Source organism: Pithys albifrons, chromosome 10 (genome assembly GCF_047495875.1).
Source record: "Pithys albifrons albifrons isolate INPA30051 chromosome 10, PitAlb_v1, whole genome shotgun sequence".
Classification (NCBI taxonomy): Eukaryota; Metazoa; Chordata; class Aves; order Passeriformes; family Thamnophilidae; genus Pithys; species Pithys albifrons.
Genome location: NC_092467.1, coordinates 16,756,748 through 16,772,139, shown reverse-complemented (window position 1 = coordinate 16,772,139; position 15,392 = coordinate 16,756,748). Strand labels below are relative to the sequence as shown.

General features: G+C 41.2%; 1 protein-coding gene across 3 annotated transcripts in view; it reads left to right on the top strand.

Annotated features, from left to right (window-relative positions):
- The window catches only part of RPAP2 (RNA polymerase II associated protein 2), a 52,760-nt gene extending 37,368 nt beyond the window's left edge, over positions 1–15,392 (top strand). Inside the window, exons 13-16 of one of the 3 annotated variants that reach the window (XM_071565678.1) lie at positions 453–2,704; positions 2,923–3,001; positions 8,122–8,192; positions 14,933–15,392. In XM_071565678.1, coding sequence (XP_071421779.1) covers position 453 — 1 coding nt within the window. In that variant the 3' untranslated portion in view covers positions 454–2,704; positions 2,923–3,001; positions 8,122–8,192; positions 14,933–15,392. Of the gene's footprint in view, positions 1–452; positions 4,389–8,121; positions 8,193–14,932 lie in introns of all 3 variants that reach the window. The other 2 variants (XM_071565677.1, XM_071565676.1) reach the window with 2 other exon arrangements.

The window sequence follows — 15,392 nt, the reverse complement described above, 5'->3', positions numbered from 1 at the left end:
AAATGTGTGAAGCACATTTAAAAGTAAAGAAATATATATGGTATGGAAATGAGTGTCATCATTTTGTCACTTACAGTAAATGCCAGCTGCTGACTTATCATGTCAATCTTTTGATAATACATAGTTGGTTTACTGCAATTTTGAGAGGAATTTTTGCTATCACAATTTAAAAAAAAATTCCGTGTGGCTACAATGGCTAAGCCTCAGGAGGTTTTTTTAGTTATTACAATGAAATTGTTGTGTTTCATCTTTGTGATATAAAATGGATTTAAGAGACATGTAATTTTTGTTTAATGTTGAGACAACATTTTGCATTTTGGGCAGGCCAGAAGGTTTAGAGCAAATACCTTATTTATGTTGTTCATATTCATCTAATACAACGAATACAGAATTATAGTATTTAAGTAGTTAGCTCATTAACATTACTGATCTCAGTCCTTTCTTCCCCACAGAATAACGTGATCATCTGAACATCTCCTGCCACCTGAAATAGTTACACAGAGAATAAAAGAACACCTTCAATTGTTGGAACTTTTTTAAAATGAAAAATGTAATTTAGTATGAATTGTACTACTTGCACTTCTGCTTTTTCATTTCCTTCGTATGGGTAAGAACTTTGAAGTCTTGTGGAGAAGCTGCCTATTAAGAGCAGTTGTTGCAGGTATGCATGAAGGCAAGTTACCATGTGGATCATCTGGAAACGATCTGTTCAAAAGCAGTAGAAAGGAATTTGAATTGGCTTGTTATTTCTTGGTTTGGAAACTTTCAGTTTGTCTACAGGAATTAGGGAAAGAGAGGAAGGGAAAAAGCATATTAGCCTGGAGTGTTACGAACAATGCTGCTGACCTTTCTCTGGTTGCCCCAATGCATAGAGCAGGAACCTTTAAGAATGGTGATAAAGGTACACAAAGGTGTCTGATTTATAGCCTGTTTCTCTTGCTACTTCTAAGAAAAGGTGTGGTCTTTGAACTTGTGTAAAAGTTATTTTTAAACAGACTCTAATTGTTACTAATTTGGACTTTAAAATATATTTTAATAATGAAAAATTTTTGGCTATCAGTAAGTCATTTTATTTCAAAGAGTTGTGTTATTTAGACTGAGTGTCATTAGACTTGCTTCTGGAACTAACTGATTATAAATTGCAATTTAAAAGTAGTCCACCAGTAATTCTTAATGATTCCATAATATGGTTATTGCACAGTTCTGAGTTCATAGGACACTCCTTTGAGAGGTTTGAGAAGAAAGTTGTCACTGACAGTGCTTAGTTTGCAGCAAATGCAGACTGGCAGATGTGGCACTGAGTGCCATGATCTGGTAATCAAAGTGGGGTTGGACCAAGGGTTGGACTTGATGATCTTGGAGGTCTTTTCCAACCCAATCCATTCTATGATTCTATGATTCTAAATGCCAGCACTAGTTAAGGCTGAAGCAAGACTTACCAGGGCTACTACACAGTGACTCCATTTAAAAAAAACAGAGTTTATTCCTTAGTTTCTGTAATTGGACATCATAAGGGAACTTAATTAGTTTATTGCTGTGTAGTTCCTTCATGATAATCAGGATGAGTATGTGGACTATCCTGAAACACAGAAACCCTTGCAGCTTTTTCATGGAAGTTTCATTGTGCAGTAGACTTTATTTAGGAGATGTGTGACTTTTCCTAACTTACCTTGTACTGGGAAGTTATGTTCAGTAGAAGTTGTAGAAGCAACCATTCAGAATGTGGATGACCTTTAATGCAGAGTTACAGCTATGCATTTTTCTGAGTATGCAACAGGAAAAATTTACCCATTGTGAGCAGAGCACGTCTGATAGAAAATTCATAAGAATTACTGGATAGAAGGTATATTGGTTTGGGGCAAGGATGGAAAAAATTTACTTGATACATATGGAAAGAAGGGTCAAGACCTCACCAAAAGATGAATTTCTATAGAAGACTGAGTAATAGGTATGATACTCTGAGCAGAACTTAAACCTTGAATTTATATCTATTTGCTTCTGCTTTTGGAAGTTCAATATATTTCTGTTTTTAGCCAGTACTTCACTGTGGATGAGCAAGCCACTGTCCTGTTCCATGCGCGTTTACCTTGGGGCACAAAGATTACCTCACAGCAGTTCTTTTAAGCTGAGTACGCCTAGAAGGCACTACCAGTGTATATCATACCAGGAATATGACTGTGTTTCATCAGGTTTGATGGCTCACATTTGGAAAGGTTTTACACTTCCTGTCAGTTTAGTGGTGTGATTCTGTGTTTGGGTTATTTTTAGTCTTGGTCTTCAGCACCTACTGTGTAGGAAACATATGATCTTGTAATAAGAATGAATGATTTGCAGGCTCAAAGATCTCTTTATCAGAGTTCAGTACAGCTGCTTTTACTGTCTGCCTCAGTATCTCAAAAGAGTAAGATTTCAGAATTTTTGTATCTCTGCTTCAGCTGCTGTGTAGTAAGCTGCTTTTCCTTGCCCTAAGACAACAGAATAACAATAACCTTTCTCCTTCCATGAGGCCAGATGAAAGACTTCTGTAGTATGCTGGAAATGCCCTGAAGGGATATTCTTCACTTACCTTTAATGATTTTGTCTCCCTTAGACAGGAGTAACACACATGTAAATGAGTGGAGACAGTATGCATATAGACCCATTACTAGGGAGAAAGGCTGCAGACTCATCTCAAAAGGATCCTAAATACTGTCAGCCTTAACTGGTATGTAAAGATCACAACTCAAGTACCAAAAATTAAGTTCATTTATGTAGTTTTCATATGAGCTTGTTTTGTAACAGCTTAACTGCTTATAAATGTTCAAATCTAGACATCGTTTATGAGCTTAAAGCTAATTTCTGTCCTTTAACACTTGTCACTCTTTCTTAAGTCAGTTGGTTTTGGTGTTGTTCCTCCACTTCTCATTCTTCCTCTGTTTGCAGGCAGATTGTTTCTTTGTGGCCTTGTTGCTGTGCTTTTCCTTCTGTGTTAGCTGAGCGGAAGAGGGCAGTTGACACTCAGGTCAGTGGTGTTTTCAGCCTTATCTAAGATATGCTAAATTTTTGTGACTGACTTGTGAGCTCTGAGACTGACTTATGCGGGGACATTATAGGTCTGGTCCTTAAGGTAGGTGGGGCATAAGTCTCTCTTTCTGAACAGTTCTGTGAAAGTTGCATAAACTTGGTAAAGCCATCAGCTGCTTAGATCACATGGATCATAAAGTGTCAGAAGTCCATGGCCATGACTGTGTAAAGCATCCAGTGCTGTCTGGCAGTGAAGCTGTAGCAGGCCAAATACAGTATGAGGTGTTTCTTTTAATAGCAGGAGGGAAGGGGGAAACCAGACTTATACAGTGATTTTTTTTCCTGACGTATATAATGGATTTAGTAAAGAATAGAAGAACAGTTGCTTGAAGCAGAGCCTGCTTCATGCTGTTGCAGCTACTTTGCATGAAAGGAGGAATGTGTGACCCATACCTGCATAGCACAGGTTTGGATTTCTTAACAAGTTTTCTATAGCTGTAATGAAGTAATCTCAGGAAGAGAACAGCCACATATACAGAGAAAGTCATATTTTTTCAGCATTATTCAAAACAGTCTTTATGCTGGCCAGAGAAGCTGGCAAAAAGGTATTTGTGTCTATTTTCATACCAAAGTTCAGTTCGCAGTCCTGTAAAGCTTGCTGGTTTTTACTGGGCTTTGTAGAGAAGAGGATTCAGAGTGGTCCATTTGATAGTCACCATTTCAGGAAAGTAGGAAAGTTGTAATGTGACCTGTAAATTATTAGGTATTCAAAGGGATTAGCATGGATCTATCTGAAGTTTGCAAATGTTGTGCTTATATATGGTAATGCAAAATTCTACATTAAAACCAGCAGAAGAGAGCTTGATTTATTTTATTGAAGACTATCCAGACAAAGAAGTGCCTTAGTAAATCTAGAGCAGCAGAACTGACAGAGCTGTGCTGCTGTCTAAACCCAGGACTGGAAAGTTAGATCTGCCCTGTCTTTTAAAGAGTAATGCAGAGAATGATAAGGAGCATGGTACGCGTATGAGATACATCTGGGGCCCCAAAGGCTCTGTCCACACTACACATGGAAGAGTCACCTGTATTTTCACTTCAGTCTCAGTGAGTAGCTGAAAAGTGAGACATCTGTTGTGGTTTTAGGGGGAAATAACGGTTCTGTGAATCTTGATGCTCCATGTACTACACTTCTTTCTCCCTCTCATCTGCGAGAACCTGGACTCTACAAAATGCAAGATGGGATGAGCAGCTCAGCTGGACATGAAGTCTCAGCTGACCTTTTAACAGCTGGAGAAAAAAGGACTAAACACATCTGAGAGAAGAAAAAGGAAGAGAGAAGGGGAAAACAGTATTCACACCTTCTAAATTTAGACATCCAGCCTTAGGTACCTGCCTGTCATAATTTACTTCAGAGAGAACCAATACTCTTAAATTGAGGGTCTCCAAATCCTACCTTAGTGCAATGTATGAAATGGGTGGTGGTAAAGCCTCTGGCCCTAATCCTTGGGGGCGGTTAGTGGGAAAAGAAAGCAGAAAAGTCAGCTCAGAATGTTGACTGTAGTAGACTACTCTGCCTGGTAATTTGTAATAGTTTATGGCACAAAACTGAATGGGAACCTGCCCCTGAACAGGGGGAAGTTTCTAAGCATTCTGATCCTATTGTTCACTTTGATGGCTACTTCTCACAGAATTTTTTTCTTAACCTGTAACAGTTAAAAGCAAAAGAAAGTGAGTGGCAGTCTTTAGGGGGAAAAATGCTGCCAGTATGTTGAAATTACATCCAGGAGGTTACACTCTAGCTCTACAATTTGCCTCCAAGCTTTCCATACTTACTGTTATTTCTGCAATTGCCTATGAACACACAGTGCTGAGGGTGGGGTTTAGATTGATCTCACTGGGGCAGCAGGTAAAGCTGAACTGTCATTTCCAGTGAGCATTAAATATTGAAAACACAGAATCAGCCTCTCTTTTGGGCAAGTCTCAAGTTTCCAATAGCAGCAGATGGTATTGGAAGGCAGAAGGCAGGGGTGAGCACCTACCTATAAAGAACTCTTGTTTCTTCACTGCATATCTCTACCACCTGACAGTCAGTCGTGCTCTGATTAGAGTCAGAGGAAGTGGGTGTGCCTTCCATTAGCAAAGGCAGAGACTTTTCCTCTTGAGAGCTTTCTTTTTGTGACTTTTCATCTTAGAACCACTTCTCTGCAGAGTGTGGACAGTGCCTTGGGAGATGGGCTGCCTGAAAGATGCCACATGAACTGTAGCATTTGTGGTGCTAAACAGGGTTTGGTGAGGTGGGGACAGGGAGGAGCTGGAAACCCATATCTGCAGGTAGCTCTCACTTGAGCACTCTGGTTTCAAAAAGCAAGTGAAAGCATGTCAGCCGCTGAGGGAATGTAAGGACATGTGTGACCAAATGTTAGTCATTCGCTCTTAGTTGCTTGCAGCTGTGGAGTAGAGCAAGGTGCAAGTTGGAGTTCTAAAAGATAGACTGACTTTGCTACCAGAAGCAAATGAGTAGACTTAAGTCCTAGACTTAGGAAGGCTAATCAGTCAGAACATTGCAGTAAGTAAGTGTGGCCCCTGTACACTGCAGATGTCCACCTGTTTGTTGTCATTACTGTGCTGTCCTGCAATTACCCTGAGCCCCTCTCCAAGAACAGGCTAGAACTGACACACAGGTGATCCCAAGGTGGTCTCCTCTTGCCTTTCTGTAGAGTCGCCCCTTAGAAATCAGTCCCCAGGATGCTTTGGTACCCTGTACTTTAAAGGCAAAGTCTTCAGTATGTTTTAGCATGCTGTGATTGCCTGTGGGAGCTACTTGCAAAGATCAGAGCTCAGTCACTGGGGCTACTGATCAGTGCCATTTCTGGCACTTCTGAGCCTCTTAAATTTCATGGTGTGTGTAACTGCATTGAACACTTAGTAGGACAGCAGCACCTTGGGAGTCCTACAATTTGGTTAGAATTAGTCATCATTGCTGAGAGTTTGAAGGACTTTGGATTCTGCTTTAATAAGCTGCAAACATTTAGATCAGGATTTACATCATAAATCTTGCTTTTTTGTTCTGCTCAAACAGGAGAGTCTACAAATCAGGTTAATATAATTTAACAGTACAGTAGTTAAGTAACAAAAAGGATCATAATTGGTAGTATTATCTAAGGAGCCAGAACAACCCTGCTTACAGCTGTCAGCTAAGATCTGACTCATCTAAGGTATTTTATAGCAACCATATGTTAGGCACGTCTATCTCACCTATTATGCAAAAAATGATAACGTTTCCTAATCAGGATTTGCCACTGAGCAGGATTTTCCGTAAACATCTCAGTATTGCAAGTGCTATCCACAGTCAGCAGAAAACCTTTTGCAGACACTTCTGATTTGTTAATAAAAAGAATAAATGGTTACAAATCTGTGGCTAGTACTGATTCAGCAAGGCTGGCTGTAGTTCAGATTATAGGTACATTACTTTGGCACTTGAAATGTTAAAATATCACTTTAGCACAGAATTCCTTAAAGGTAACTACTAACTTTTTTTCACTTCTTGTGCAAAATAATCCTGGGTGTTTCAAATTGAAGACATGGCCTCGAAGCTTTCAGAATCGAAGCTTTTTTAATACATTCTCTTTTTTCTGAACTGTGGGCTCTCACTAAATTAAAAAATAAAAGTGTAAAGTAGATATTTTTTCTGCTTAAGATCCTTCACTTGTTATAAAATTTCACAACTAGAAATGTAGTTAAAAGTGTTTGTTCCTTTTTAAGATAATTTTTTCAAGACAGGATTTGAAAACTTGGAAAATAAGTAATTTTACATTAGCCTTCTAAAGCTCTGGGTCAAAAACATGTCATCTCTACTAACTATTCATTTCTAAGATCCTCCCAAGCTCTGCTCTTTTGTTCACCAAACATCTGATGTGTTTTGTTATTCTTCTATAACCACAGATGTGCCCTCTTCAAAAAACTCACAATCTCACAATACTAAACTGACAAGCTGAGTGTCAAACCACACACCCGAAACAGCCCTGAAGAAAAACAGAATCGTGCTTGAAGAAAAGCAGAATAAATCACACAAATTGTTTCCAAAGAATGAATCTGAAACATTTCAAACTGTGCACAGGCATTGTTTCCTAAGAATGCAAATGCCATTTTTATGCTTACTGTATAAGCAGAGGGTGCTCTCAGAAAGAAGAGTTAACTTTGAATAATCTTACATTTCCTTGTTAAGGGGAGTTTTATCTCTTTGAGCTGAACTGAAGCATTCTATGGGAGTAAGATGGGTCTCCTTTGTGCCAAAAAGCAGCACGGGTGTTGCTGTGCTGGCTCTGTTACACAGCAGGGGCAGTGAGGCCACTTCCCTGGGACCGTGTGGTGCAAGTGCCGTGGAGCTGCTCTGCACCGGAGTGCCGTGTAGTGCTGGCTGAGAGCAGCCCAGAGCTGGACAGGAACCCAGCAGAACCGCAGCCACCTCTCGGTCCAGGGCTTTGTGGCCAGGCTATAGCAGGACCCACAGCTCTTTCAGCTGTAGCAGCTCTCTGCAAGTCATCACTCCTCCCACTGCAAGGGCTGAGGTGGGACAAGATTTGGTCCACAATGCTGTAGTGCTAAGGTAACAAATATGTATAAATTCGGCTTGGCAATAATGCCATAACTTATCTGAAAGGCCTTATGATACTGTCCTGCAAAGAATGACATGTAGAGGCAGTAGAAGGGGTCATTTTCATGCTGAAAAAATACTCAAGACCAGCTAGCTGGTTTCTTAGTTAAGCTGTCAAGCACACTTCACACTTTGTGCTGTCTCCTTATCTCTACAATTCAAAATTTGTCACAGCATTAAAAAAATCCCAAGTTTAAATATAAAAGCATAGCTACAAATGTGTATCTAGCTGCCTTAATGGCTCTCTGTCAATATGTAGCTGTAAGATAGTGCCATTGTGTAGGCTTCACTGAAAACCTTTTTTTTTTAAATCTGATGATTCAAAGGTAAAACACTGACATCCAGTTTTGGTACTTGACTGCCCATCTTCTGTAAAGATCTGTGTAGGAGTAATGCTGGAATCTGGGTTACATCATTTATATATTATGAGTTTGAGTCAAATGTTGGATTTCTTTTTTTCCTAGTTCATCTCTATCTGATAACCGTGAATATGAGAGAGGTGATGCCTGAAGCAAAGCTGATAAAGTCAGCAGTGGTAAGAAGCCGGGGTGGGAGGGAGGACACACACAACAGCATAGATACATATCTTCACATCCTTATTTCCTTTACAAAGGGAGGAAGGACGTTTCCTGCAGGTTAGCCAAAGAGTATCCGCTCTTGCAGTCTAAGAGCTAGCAAATACAATTTCCAAGAGCTGCAGGCTTTAAAAATACTGAATTCAGTATTTCACAGATAGTCTTTTCTATACCTATTGTTCCTGAAAAACTACTAAAAATTCATGAATGAGTGTGCAGCCAGAGTTACAGACACTCACCCTACTGTTTCATATCTCTACTCTGTTTCTGTCCTGTCTTCTTCCAAATCCTTCCTGTTCTTCCCATTCCAGTATGTGGCCATTCCTTTCCACTCTACCCCTTCACTAAGTCCAACAGCTATCACTCATCCCCCTGCCTGCTCCCTGCATGCCCTGTCAGCTTCCACAGCAGGAGACCCCAGGCTTCCCACCCCTCCTGCTGGCTCCCTGCACCCCAGGAAGGGATGGCATTGCCCAGCAAGGGCCTTGAGCCTCCCGTCCCACATGCAGCTACTGCAGCCAGTCTGGTGCAGGGCTCATTTCTTTGGCACAGGGTGGCAAACAGGCCATCCCTCCCCTTGCTCCTCAGAAGTGGCTCACCCCTGTCCTTGGTTTAGTGCCTGTGTCCACAGGCAGCCTGGCCACAGCTGGGAGGGCACTCCCCTGGGCCCCATGACTTGTGCACAGACAGAAGTAGTCATATAATGATTCTTAAAACAGCATCTACAGATTGTTATGAAGATTGTCTCTAAAACGAGTATGAATCACCCAACAGCTACAGCAGTGCTCCTGTGCAGAGATGATTAAGAATTTTTATGCAACCTCTTTAATCAGAAGAGGCCTGCTTGATTGAAAATGAAACTTTTGCAGGAAAATGTTAGTTTTGATTAATTTCTTAACTTGAAAAAGTGTCCCAATTGTCAGTGTGTGTCACTTTGACATTTCTAAACACACAGAAAGGGGGGGGAAAAAGAAAAAGAAAATCAAGTTTCAAGTCACTTTTCATTTTAAGATGGGTTAAATTTCACTGTATGATCCACTGGTATCCAGCCATTTTACACACTTTACACCATGAAGTTTTTGATTGCAAAAATTTACATTTTCACTTACCTTCCCAAATTGTTTGTTGCAGATTAGACTGTGTGAATGCTCCAGTGTATTTTTCCTTAGTAGAAATACAGTATTTATTTTAAAACTAATGTGACGAGGAGCTGTAAAAACTTTGTTCAGAATTTCTTGCTATGTAAGGATCCCCACATAATAGCCCCTGTATCTCTGTAGGCTATTACCTATCAAAGCCATTACCTTTCATAATGCAACCTTGGAAAAGATTTTATTGCTTAAAAAATATGCATTCCTACTTTAACTGTTGTAAGAAATTGTTTTGTTTCAGAACTTTGACTAGGATTACAAATTCACCACTGAAGATGAATCAAAGTGATCCGTGGTTTCACATGATTGTGCTTATTTTTAGTTGCTGATTTTTTTTCTTTTTGACTGAGCTAATGGTCTTTTTATGGCACATTTACATGTATTGAGGTGAGCTCTTTATCAGTTGAGGACTCCTTTGTGATGATTATCAATTAGCAGATTGATCATCAATTTCAAAGCATTTTCCAAAGACATTAAACCCCTTTTCACAGAAAAAGAAAGTGAAAGGAAGGTGGTGACTCATCCAGGCACATGGACTATGTGAGGTGCAGAGCCAGAAATAGACCCTCAGCTCTTGGTACCCACACTCATGGCCAAGGCACTAACATGGCTTTTACCAATACTGATAGCAGGCATTCCACGATTTTCCAAAGGAACATTCCTTTCTGGTGGCACATGCATTTGAAATTCAAAATATATTTGCTTGCTTTTTGGCAGTACGTGCTATAATGCCTCCCTTACTCTTTTGCCGAACCCTACCCAGAGCTGGAAGAAAAATAAAAGGTCACTGAGCATAGTCTTCTGTATCAGTTGCTTTGCCTTGATGTTGCTGATACTGTAAACTTGGCTCCACACCAAACAGAAATGTTACAGTTGAACTGGGTCAGATTTTCATAAGTAATCACCACCAGATTTGGGTCATATCTGTAGATATACCCACTGCAACCTTTAGACTCAGTTTTGAACATGGTTAAGCATGTTGAGGCCAAGCACTTTAAAATCAAAAGATACTAAAAGCAGACCATTTGCTCTGGCCTCAAGTGCGAATGCTGAGCTCTTTGAGGAATCTGGGCCACTTCATCTATCGTCTTGTCTATTTATAACCATCCTGCCCATTGAAGAAGACAAGATGAGGCTACAGTTGTAAGAGGAGCTGATGGTTGGGACAGAGCTACATGAGAGATGCTTGGAGAGCACAAGACAGGAGCACTGTGGGGACAGAGAGTTTGAAACCCTCTAACTTAGCGCTGCTCATTGAGGACATGGAACATAAACTCATGGGGTTTAAACAGCCCTTGGGGAGAAGATAATGTGGTGACTGGTAAAATGGACTGTTCTAGGCTATATGAAAAGGAAAGCAGGAGGGACTAGACCAATTCATGTTAATTTGTAAGAGTCTTGAAGAACCAGAGTGTCTGAAAGCAGCAGTGAACTTCAGTATGTTTCCAGTAGTAAAAGATGAAAGAGGATATGAGAGATGGTCCAAAGAAGCCTAAGCCAAGTGGTTAACTACAACTACAACCCAGTAATTCTGGGTCAGTTTGGGATGATGAAGGAAGAAGTAAATGTGTGGGGCTTGGGTATGGGTGGAAGTTGTTACAAATCAGTAAGACTGCAAATCCTGGAGTTTCTTCTACCAGGCATATTCTTATTAAAAACAAATCCTTCTATTATGGAGGGAAAAAATAGCAGGAATGCACATTAAGTATACAGAAAACCAGCTTACATGAATCTTTGAGTGGAACCCAGTAATAAATGGGGATGAGTTTGAGAAAGATTCTGAGTATTAGTTCATAGTTCTAGGTGTGTTGGTTTGGGGCAGTTGTTGGGGGTATTCTTTATAAAATAAGCCATCCATGTAGTGGCATTTTTCATTCAGTGAATTGCATCAGCACAACAGTCAAGGTACATACAGTGTGTGGCAGCAAACCTACAACTTTTGCTGAACTTGCCAGTTTAAAGCCCATGACTAGCACTTGTTCAAAGAGTGGGGTAAGGAGGTGCCAGCACCAAGTGCCGTCTGGGAACTTCAACAGCATGAGCTTAAGAGGAGAGAAAACACTAGCAGAGGTTTAGGGAAGAAAAGGACAATGGAGGGAGCAACAGTTGAGCTCACAGTGAGGGGGAGAAAGGGGTGTGGGGAAGAAGCTGTGATGCTAAAAATCTGTGACAGTAGAATGGGCAGAGAACATTAGAGCACATGGAGCCGTAGGGTGATAAGGAGGGTAGGTCAGTGTTACAGAGTGATCTGAGTTGCACAGTCACAAAATGTGTTTTAATACAGTCAGATGCAAAGGACCCATCTGGGAGAAAAGAAAGCAAGCTCCTGTGACAGGATGACAATCTGCCTCTGAAAGCAATGATGGATACAGGGTATGAAGTCAGCCTGGACAGCTGGGCACTAAAGTGTAATATGTTTTTAGCATCTGAATCTATGTATCAATGTTATGCACTACTTACCTCTGTACGGATGTTTCTTTAAGTACAGTTGTAATTATAAACGCAAGAACCACCACAAAATCTGCACTAGTGTCACAGATCTGTGAAACCATTGCAGACCCAAACCATGTTGCAGATGGTGAAACAGTGAAATAGTCTTGTGTGGGAGTTAACTATTTCCACATTAACGTTATTCAATCACAGTGGCCCATTTTCTCATAGCTTGCTGAACTTCAGAAAATTTGCACAAAGGTTAGATTTGACATTTTGAGACAGAGTAGCTTAGTCCTCTATCCTCTAGTGAGAACTACAATAAATAATCAATAATAGAAGAGAAACACACACTCTTACTGCATCCCTTTCCAGAGCGGAAGCACTGAAAACATGCTTTTTTGAAACAAATGCTTATTCTGAGGTTTTCATTACCAGGATTTCCAGTAAAATAGCCACAGGCAAGAAAGCACTTAATCTGACTGTTACATTAGGCTTCCTGAAACCACATGTAGGTGCAGTTGTGAGTAGGCCTAAGAAAATGTCCTGAAACTTCTGATGGACAAACAGAATTATATTTCTATCCATGTGTAAGGTCGTGATGAGGTCCTACAGAAAGGGTAGTCATTTCATGTGTTAGGGTTTTTTCTTTTTTTTTTAACTAGTGTGATTTCTGTTAGTTCATGCAAAGCACACCTCTAAGAATGAAACAGACTGAGACAGGGTATAACGTCTTGTCACAGCAGCATAATTCATGTCTGCACTCAGAAATCACTTCTCTCTTTAGATTTAGGTATTAGTTTAAAGATTACTTCTAGAAAGCAGTATTCTCTCATAAACAGTTCTACAGATCTCTAATTATGTGTTCAGTTAATTTATTACTGCAGCACATTATGGGATAGATACAGCACAATATTTTCAGTGTCACTGCCGTCACAGAGCACTTTACCGACTCCTTAATCAGAACTCACCCTTCTCACCCTGGTACTTGGTGTTTTGAGACTGTGGGAGGAGAACGAGAACGCTGGAAACAGCCTGCCTGCTCTCCCTTCTGTCTCCTGGATGCAAGGAACCACTTTAAGGGAATTTAGCTGCAGAGTCCCTGAAAGTCTCCACCAAACGTGTATGAATTGTGGTTTCACGGTTAGCAGTAGGAGTCGCAGGTTAGACAAAGGTAAATCTCCAATACTAAAACCAAGATATTTTCTGCAGGCTTAATCCCAATATCCTGGAACAATGAAAAGAGCTACAGAGGTACCAAACTCTTACCCATCACCAACACGTCAAGATTCAAAAGACCTCTGGTCTGTGTGCCAGTCTCAGCACAGGGACTCCTTGGTGCACAGAGTCACTGCTTTGCTCATCCACACAGCACTCACAGGCATGCAGGTACAAGCAGGATGTACAGGGAATTGGCAGGGTCTTTAAGTGCAGTCCATATTCCCTTGTGTCCCCAGGAATACATCCCAACTCCATGTCACACCCCTTGAAGTGAAGAAACACAGTGCTCATGTCAGAACAGCAGCTTGAGGGGGATGAACTCTTACAGGTGCTTTTCCTCCCTTGGGACAAAGCAGTTCTGCAGGTACCCTGCAAACAGGAATGTGGAGAGAAGGGAAGACTTCTCAACCAACATACCACGAGAGGGAACTGCAGCTTCATAAGGAGGAGGGCACAGAGCCAGAGGGACATTTTCCCAAGACTTCATTTTCAAAGACTGCTGAACCACAGTGACTGCCTGTAAACCCAAGTAAACAGCAACATAACAGGTCAAGCACTGACATAAGAGAGTTCAACCTACTTTGTTAATCTGACAGTTACAGGCAAATGAGAACAGGGACCATAACACCAACTGTTAGGCAACTTTTAAACACCCAGTGTTTCCTATGGTCACAACATACAGCAATCCCAGGAACAAGTTCTCTTAGCACATAATGACTGCTAACTCACCCAAAAGAAAAAAAAACAGCTCTAAACAATTCTGCTTTTTAAATGCAACAAGAAGATTACAAAAAAAAAAAAATTGAAATAAATACCTGCTACTAAAGATAAGACTTCAAACCCTGCAGCATGCATTCTGCTAATTGGACCAACCAACACCTCAAACCACCGAGAGTCTAAGCCCATTGCAAGGAGGCTCCTGTCATACAGTAACCTCCTCTCTCCACTGAGGCTGTGTTCTGACTAGGAATGGTTTACCTCCTTCACCCTGGTTTCTGGGGATTTACTGTATTGTTACAGCATTGAATGTGCCGCTTCCAATTATTGCAACGAATCTCGGGCTGACCCTGATTGGGTGTGCAGCTCCTGAGCATAAGTTCTTTCTCTGGAAAGGTTTAAGAGTAGCTCTTAGTGTCATGTTAGTCCCCTTCCTTGAGGAAGAGCAGAGTGAAGAACAGATGCTGCCATAAGCACAAACCCAAAATGTGCTGAGACATGCAGAATTGCAGTGGAAATACTGGAGATACGAGTGACACCCACTGACCCGGTATTTCCAGTAGTCAGCAGTGACCAGGAAACAACTGTTTTCCCGCAGTTAGATGGATTGCAACTGAGTTTAGCCTGGAGAGACACCCTGCTAGCACCAGTGAGGTTCTTGCTGTATCAGGTGCAGTCCACACGTGATCGACTGGGCTACAGAGCTACAAACAGGTTCAGTTCAGTTTAGAGCACCGACCACTCAGATTTACACTAAATATGACAGATTAGATGTAGGTCATCCTGCAGTCACATTCCTGCTTTTTGATTTCAGTTAGAGTAAGACAAATCTGTCACATGTGAGTCAGCTTCTAAATGCTCTTGGGGTGATGGGAGTTTGCGTTTATACAGAACTATGTAAATACCAAAAAAGAAACTAAAGATTTGACCTTTGTTTACCCAAGTGAGTCTCAACTGACCAAAAAGCCTGTCAGATTTTAATAGCATTCTAGGCCTGATTCAGTTCTGACAGGCCAATTTCCACAACCTGACTGCAAGTACAGCACATCTGTCAGCAGGAAGCCTACACAGAGACTGCAGTGGCATCAGGAACCCACAAGTTACACAAAATAAACACTTGGGTGCAAAAATCTGAAACGGGAGCAGAGCCAGCATGACATAATGCACTGATTTATTCACAGCCTTCACTCCAGCAAGGAGCACTCTCCTGCGAACATCTCCACCACATCTGGCTGTCTCAGGGGAATGCCCAGCAGGTTGGAGAAGGTGTGTGAGCAGTACACGTCCTCTGGCAGCACCATCGATGAGTCAAGTCCTGTCTGCACAAGCTCATGGGGACCAGTCATCGAGGAGGCCATCTGAAATCAGCACTAGCACCATCGGCACAGGACCAGCGCTGGCACAGACATCCTATCACAAAGCTTTATGTCCCTTTGCTCACATGTAAGCCCAAGACAAATCCTCAACAAGGGCACTTTTACCTTTGGTCACAACTTCATGGCCATCGCTTTAGTACCTTGGGCAAATATTGACTCGGATCCAACAGACTGAAAATATTTGGTTTGCACCAGATGTGGTACGTATGTATCTTTGAAACATTAGCTAAAGGAGTGATTTGGGAAAATAAAAGTTCTAGGTGGA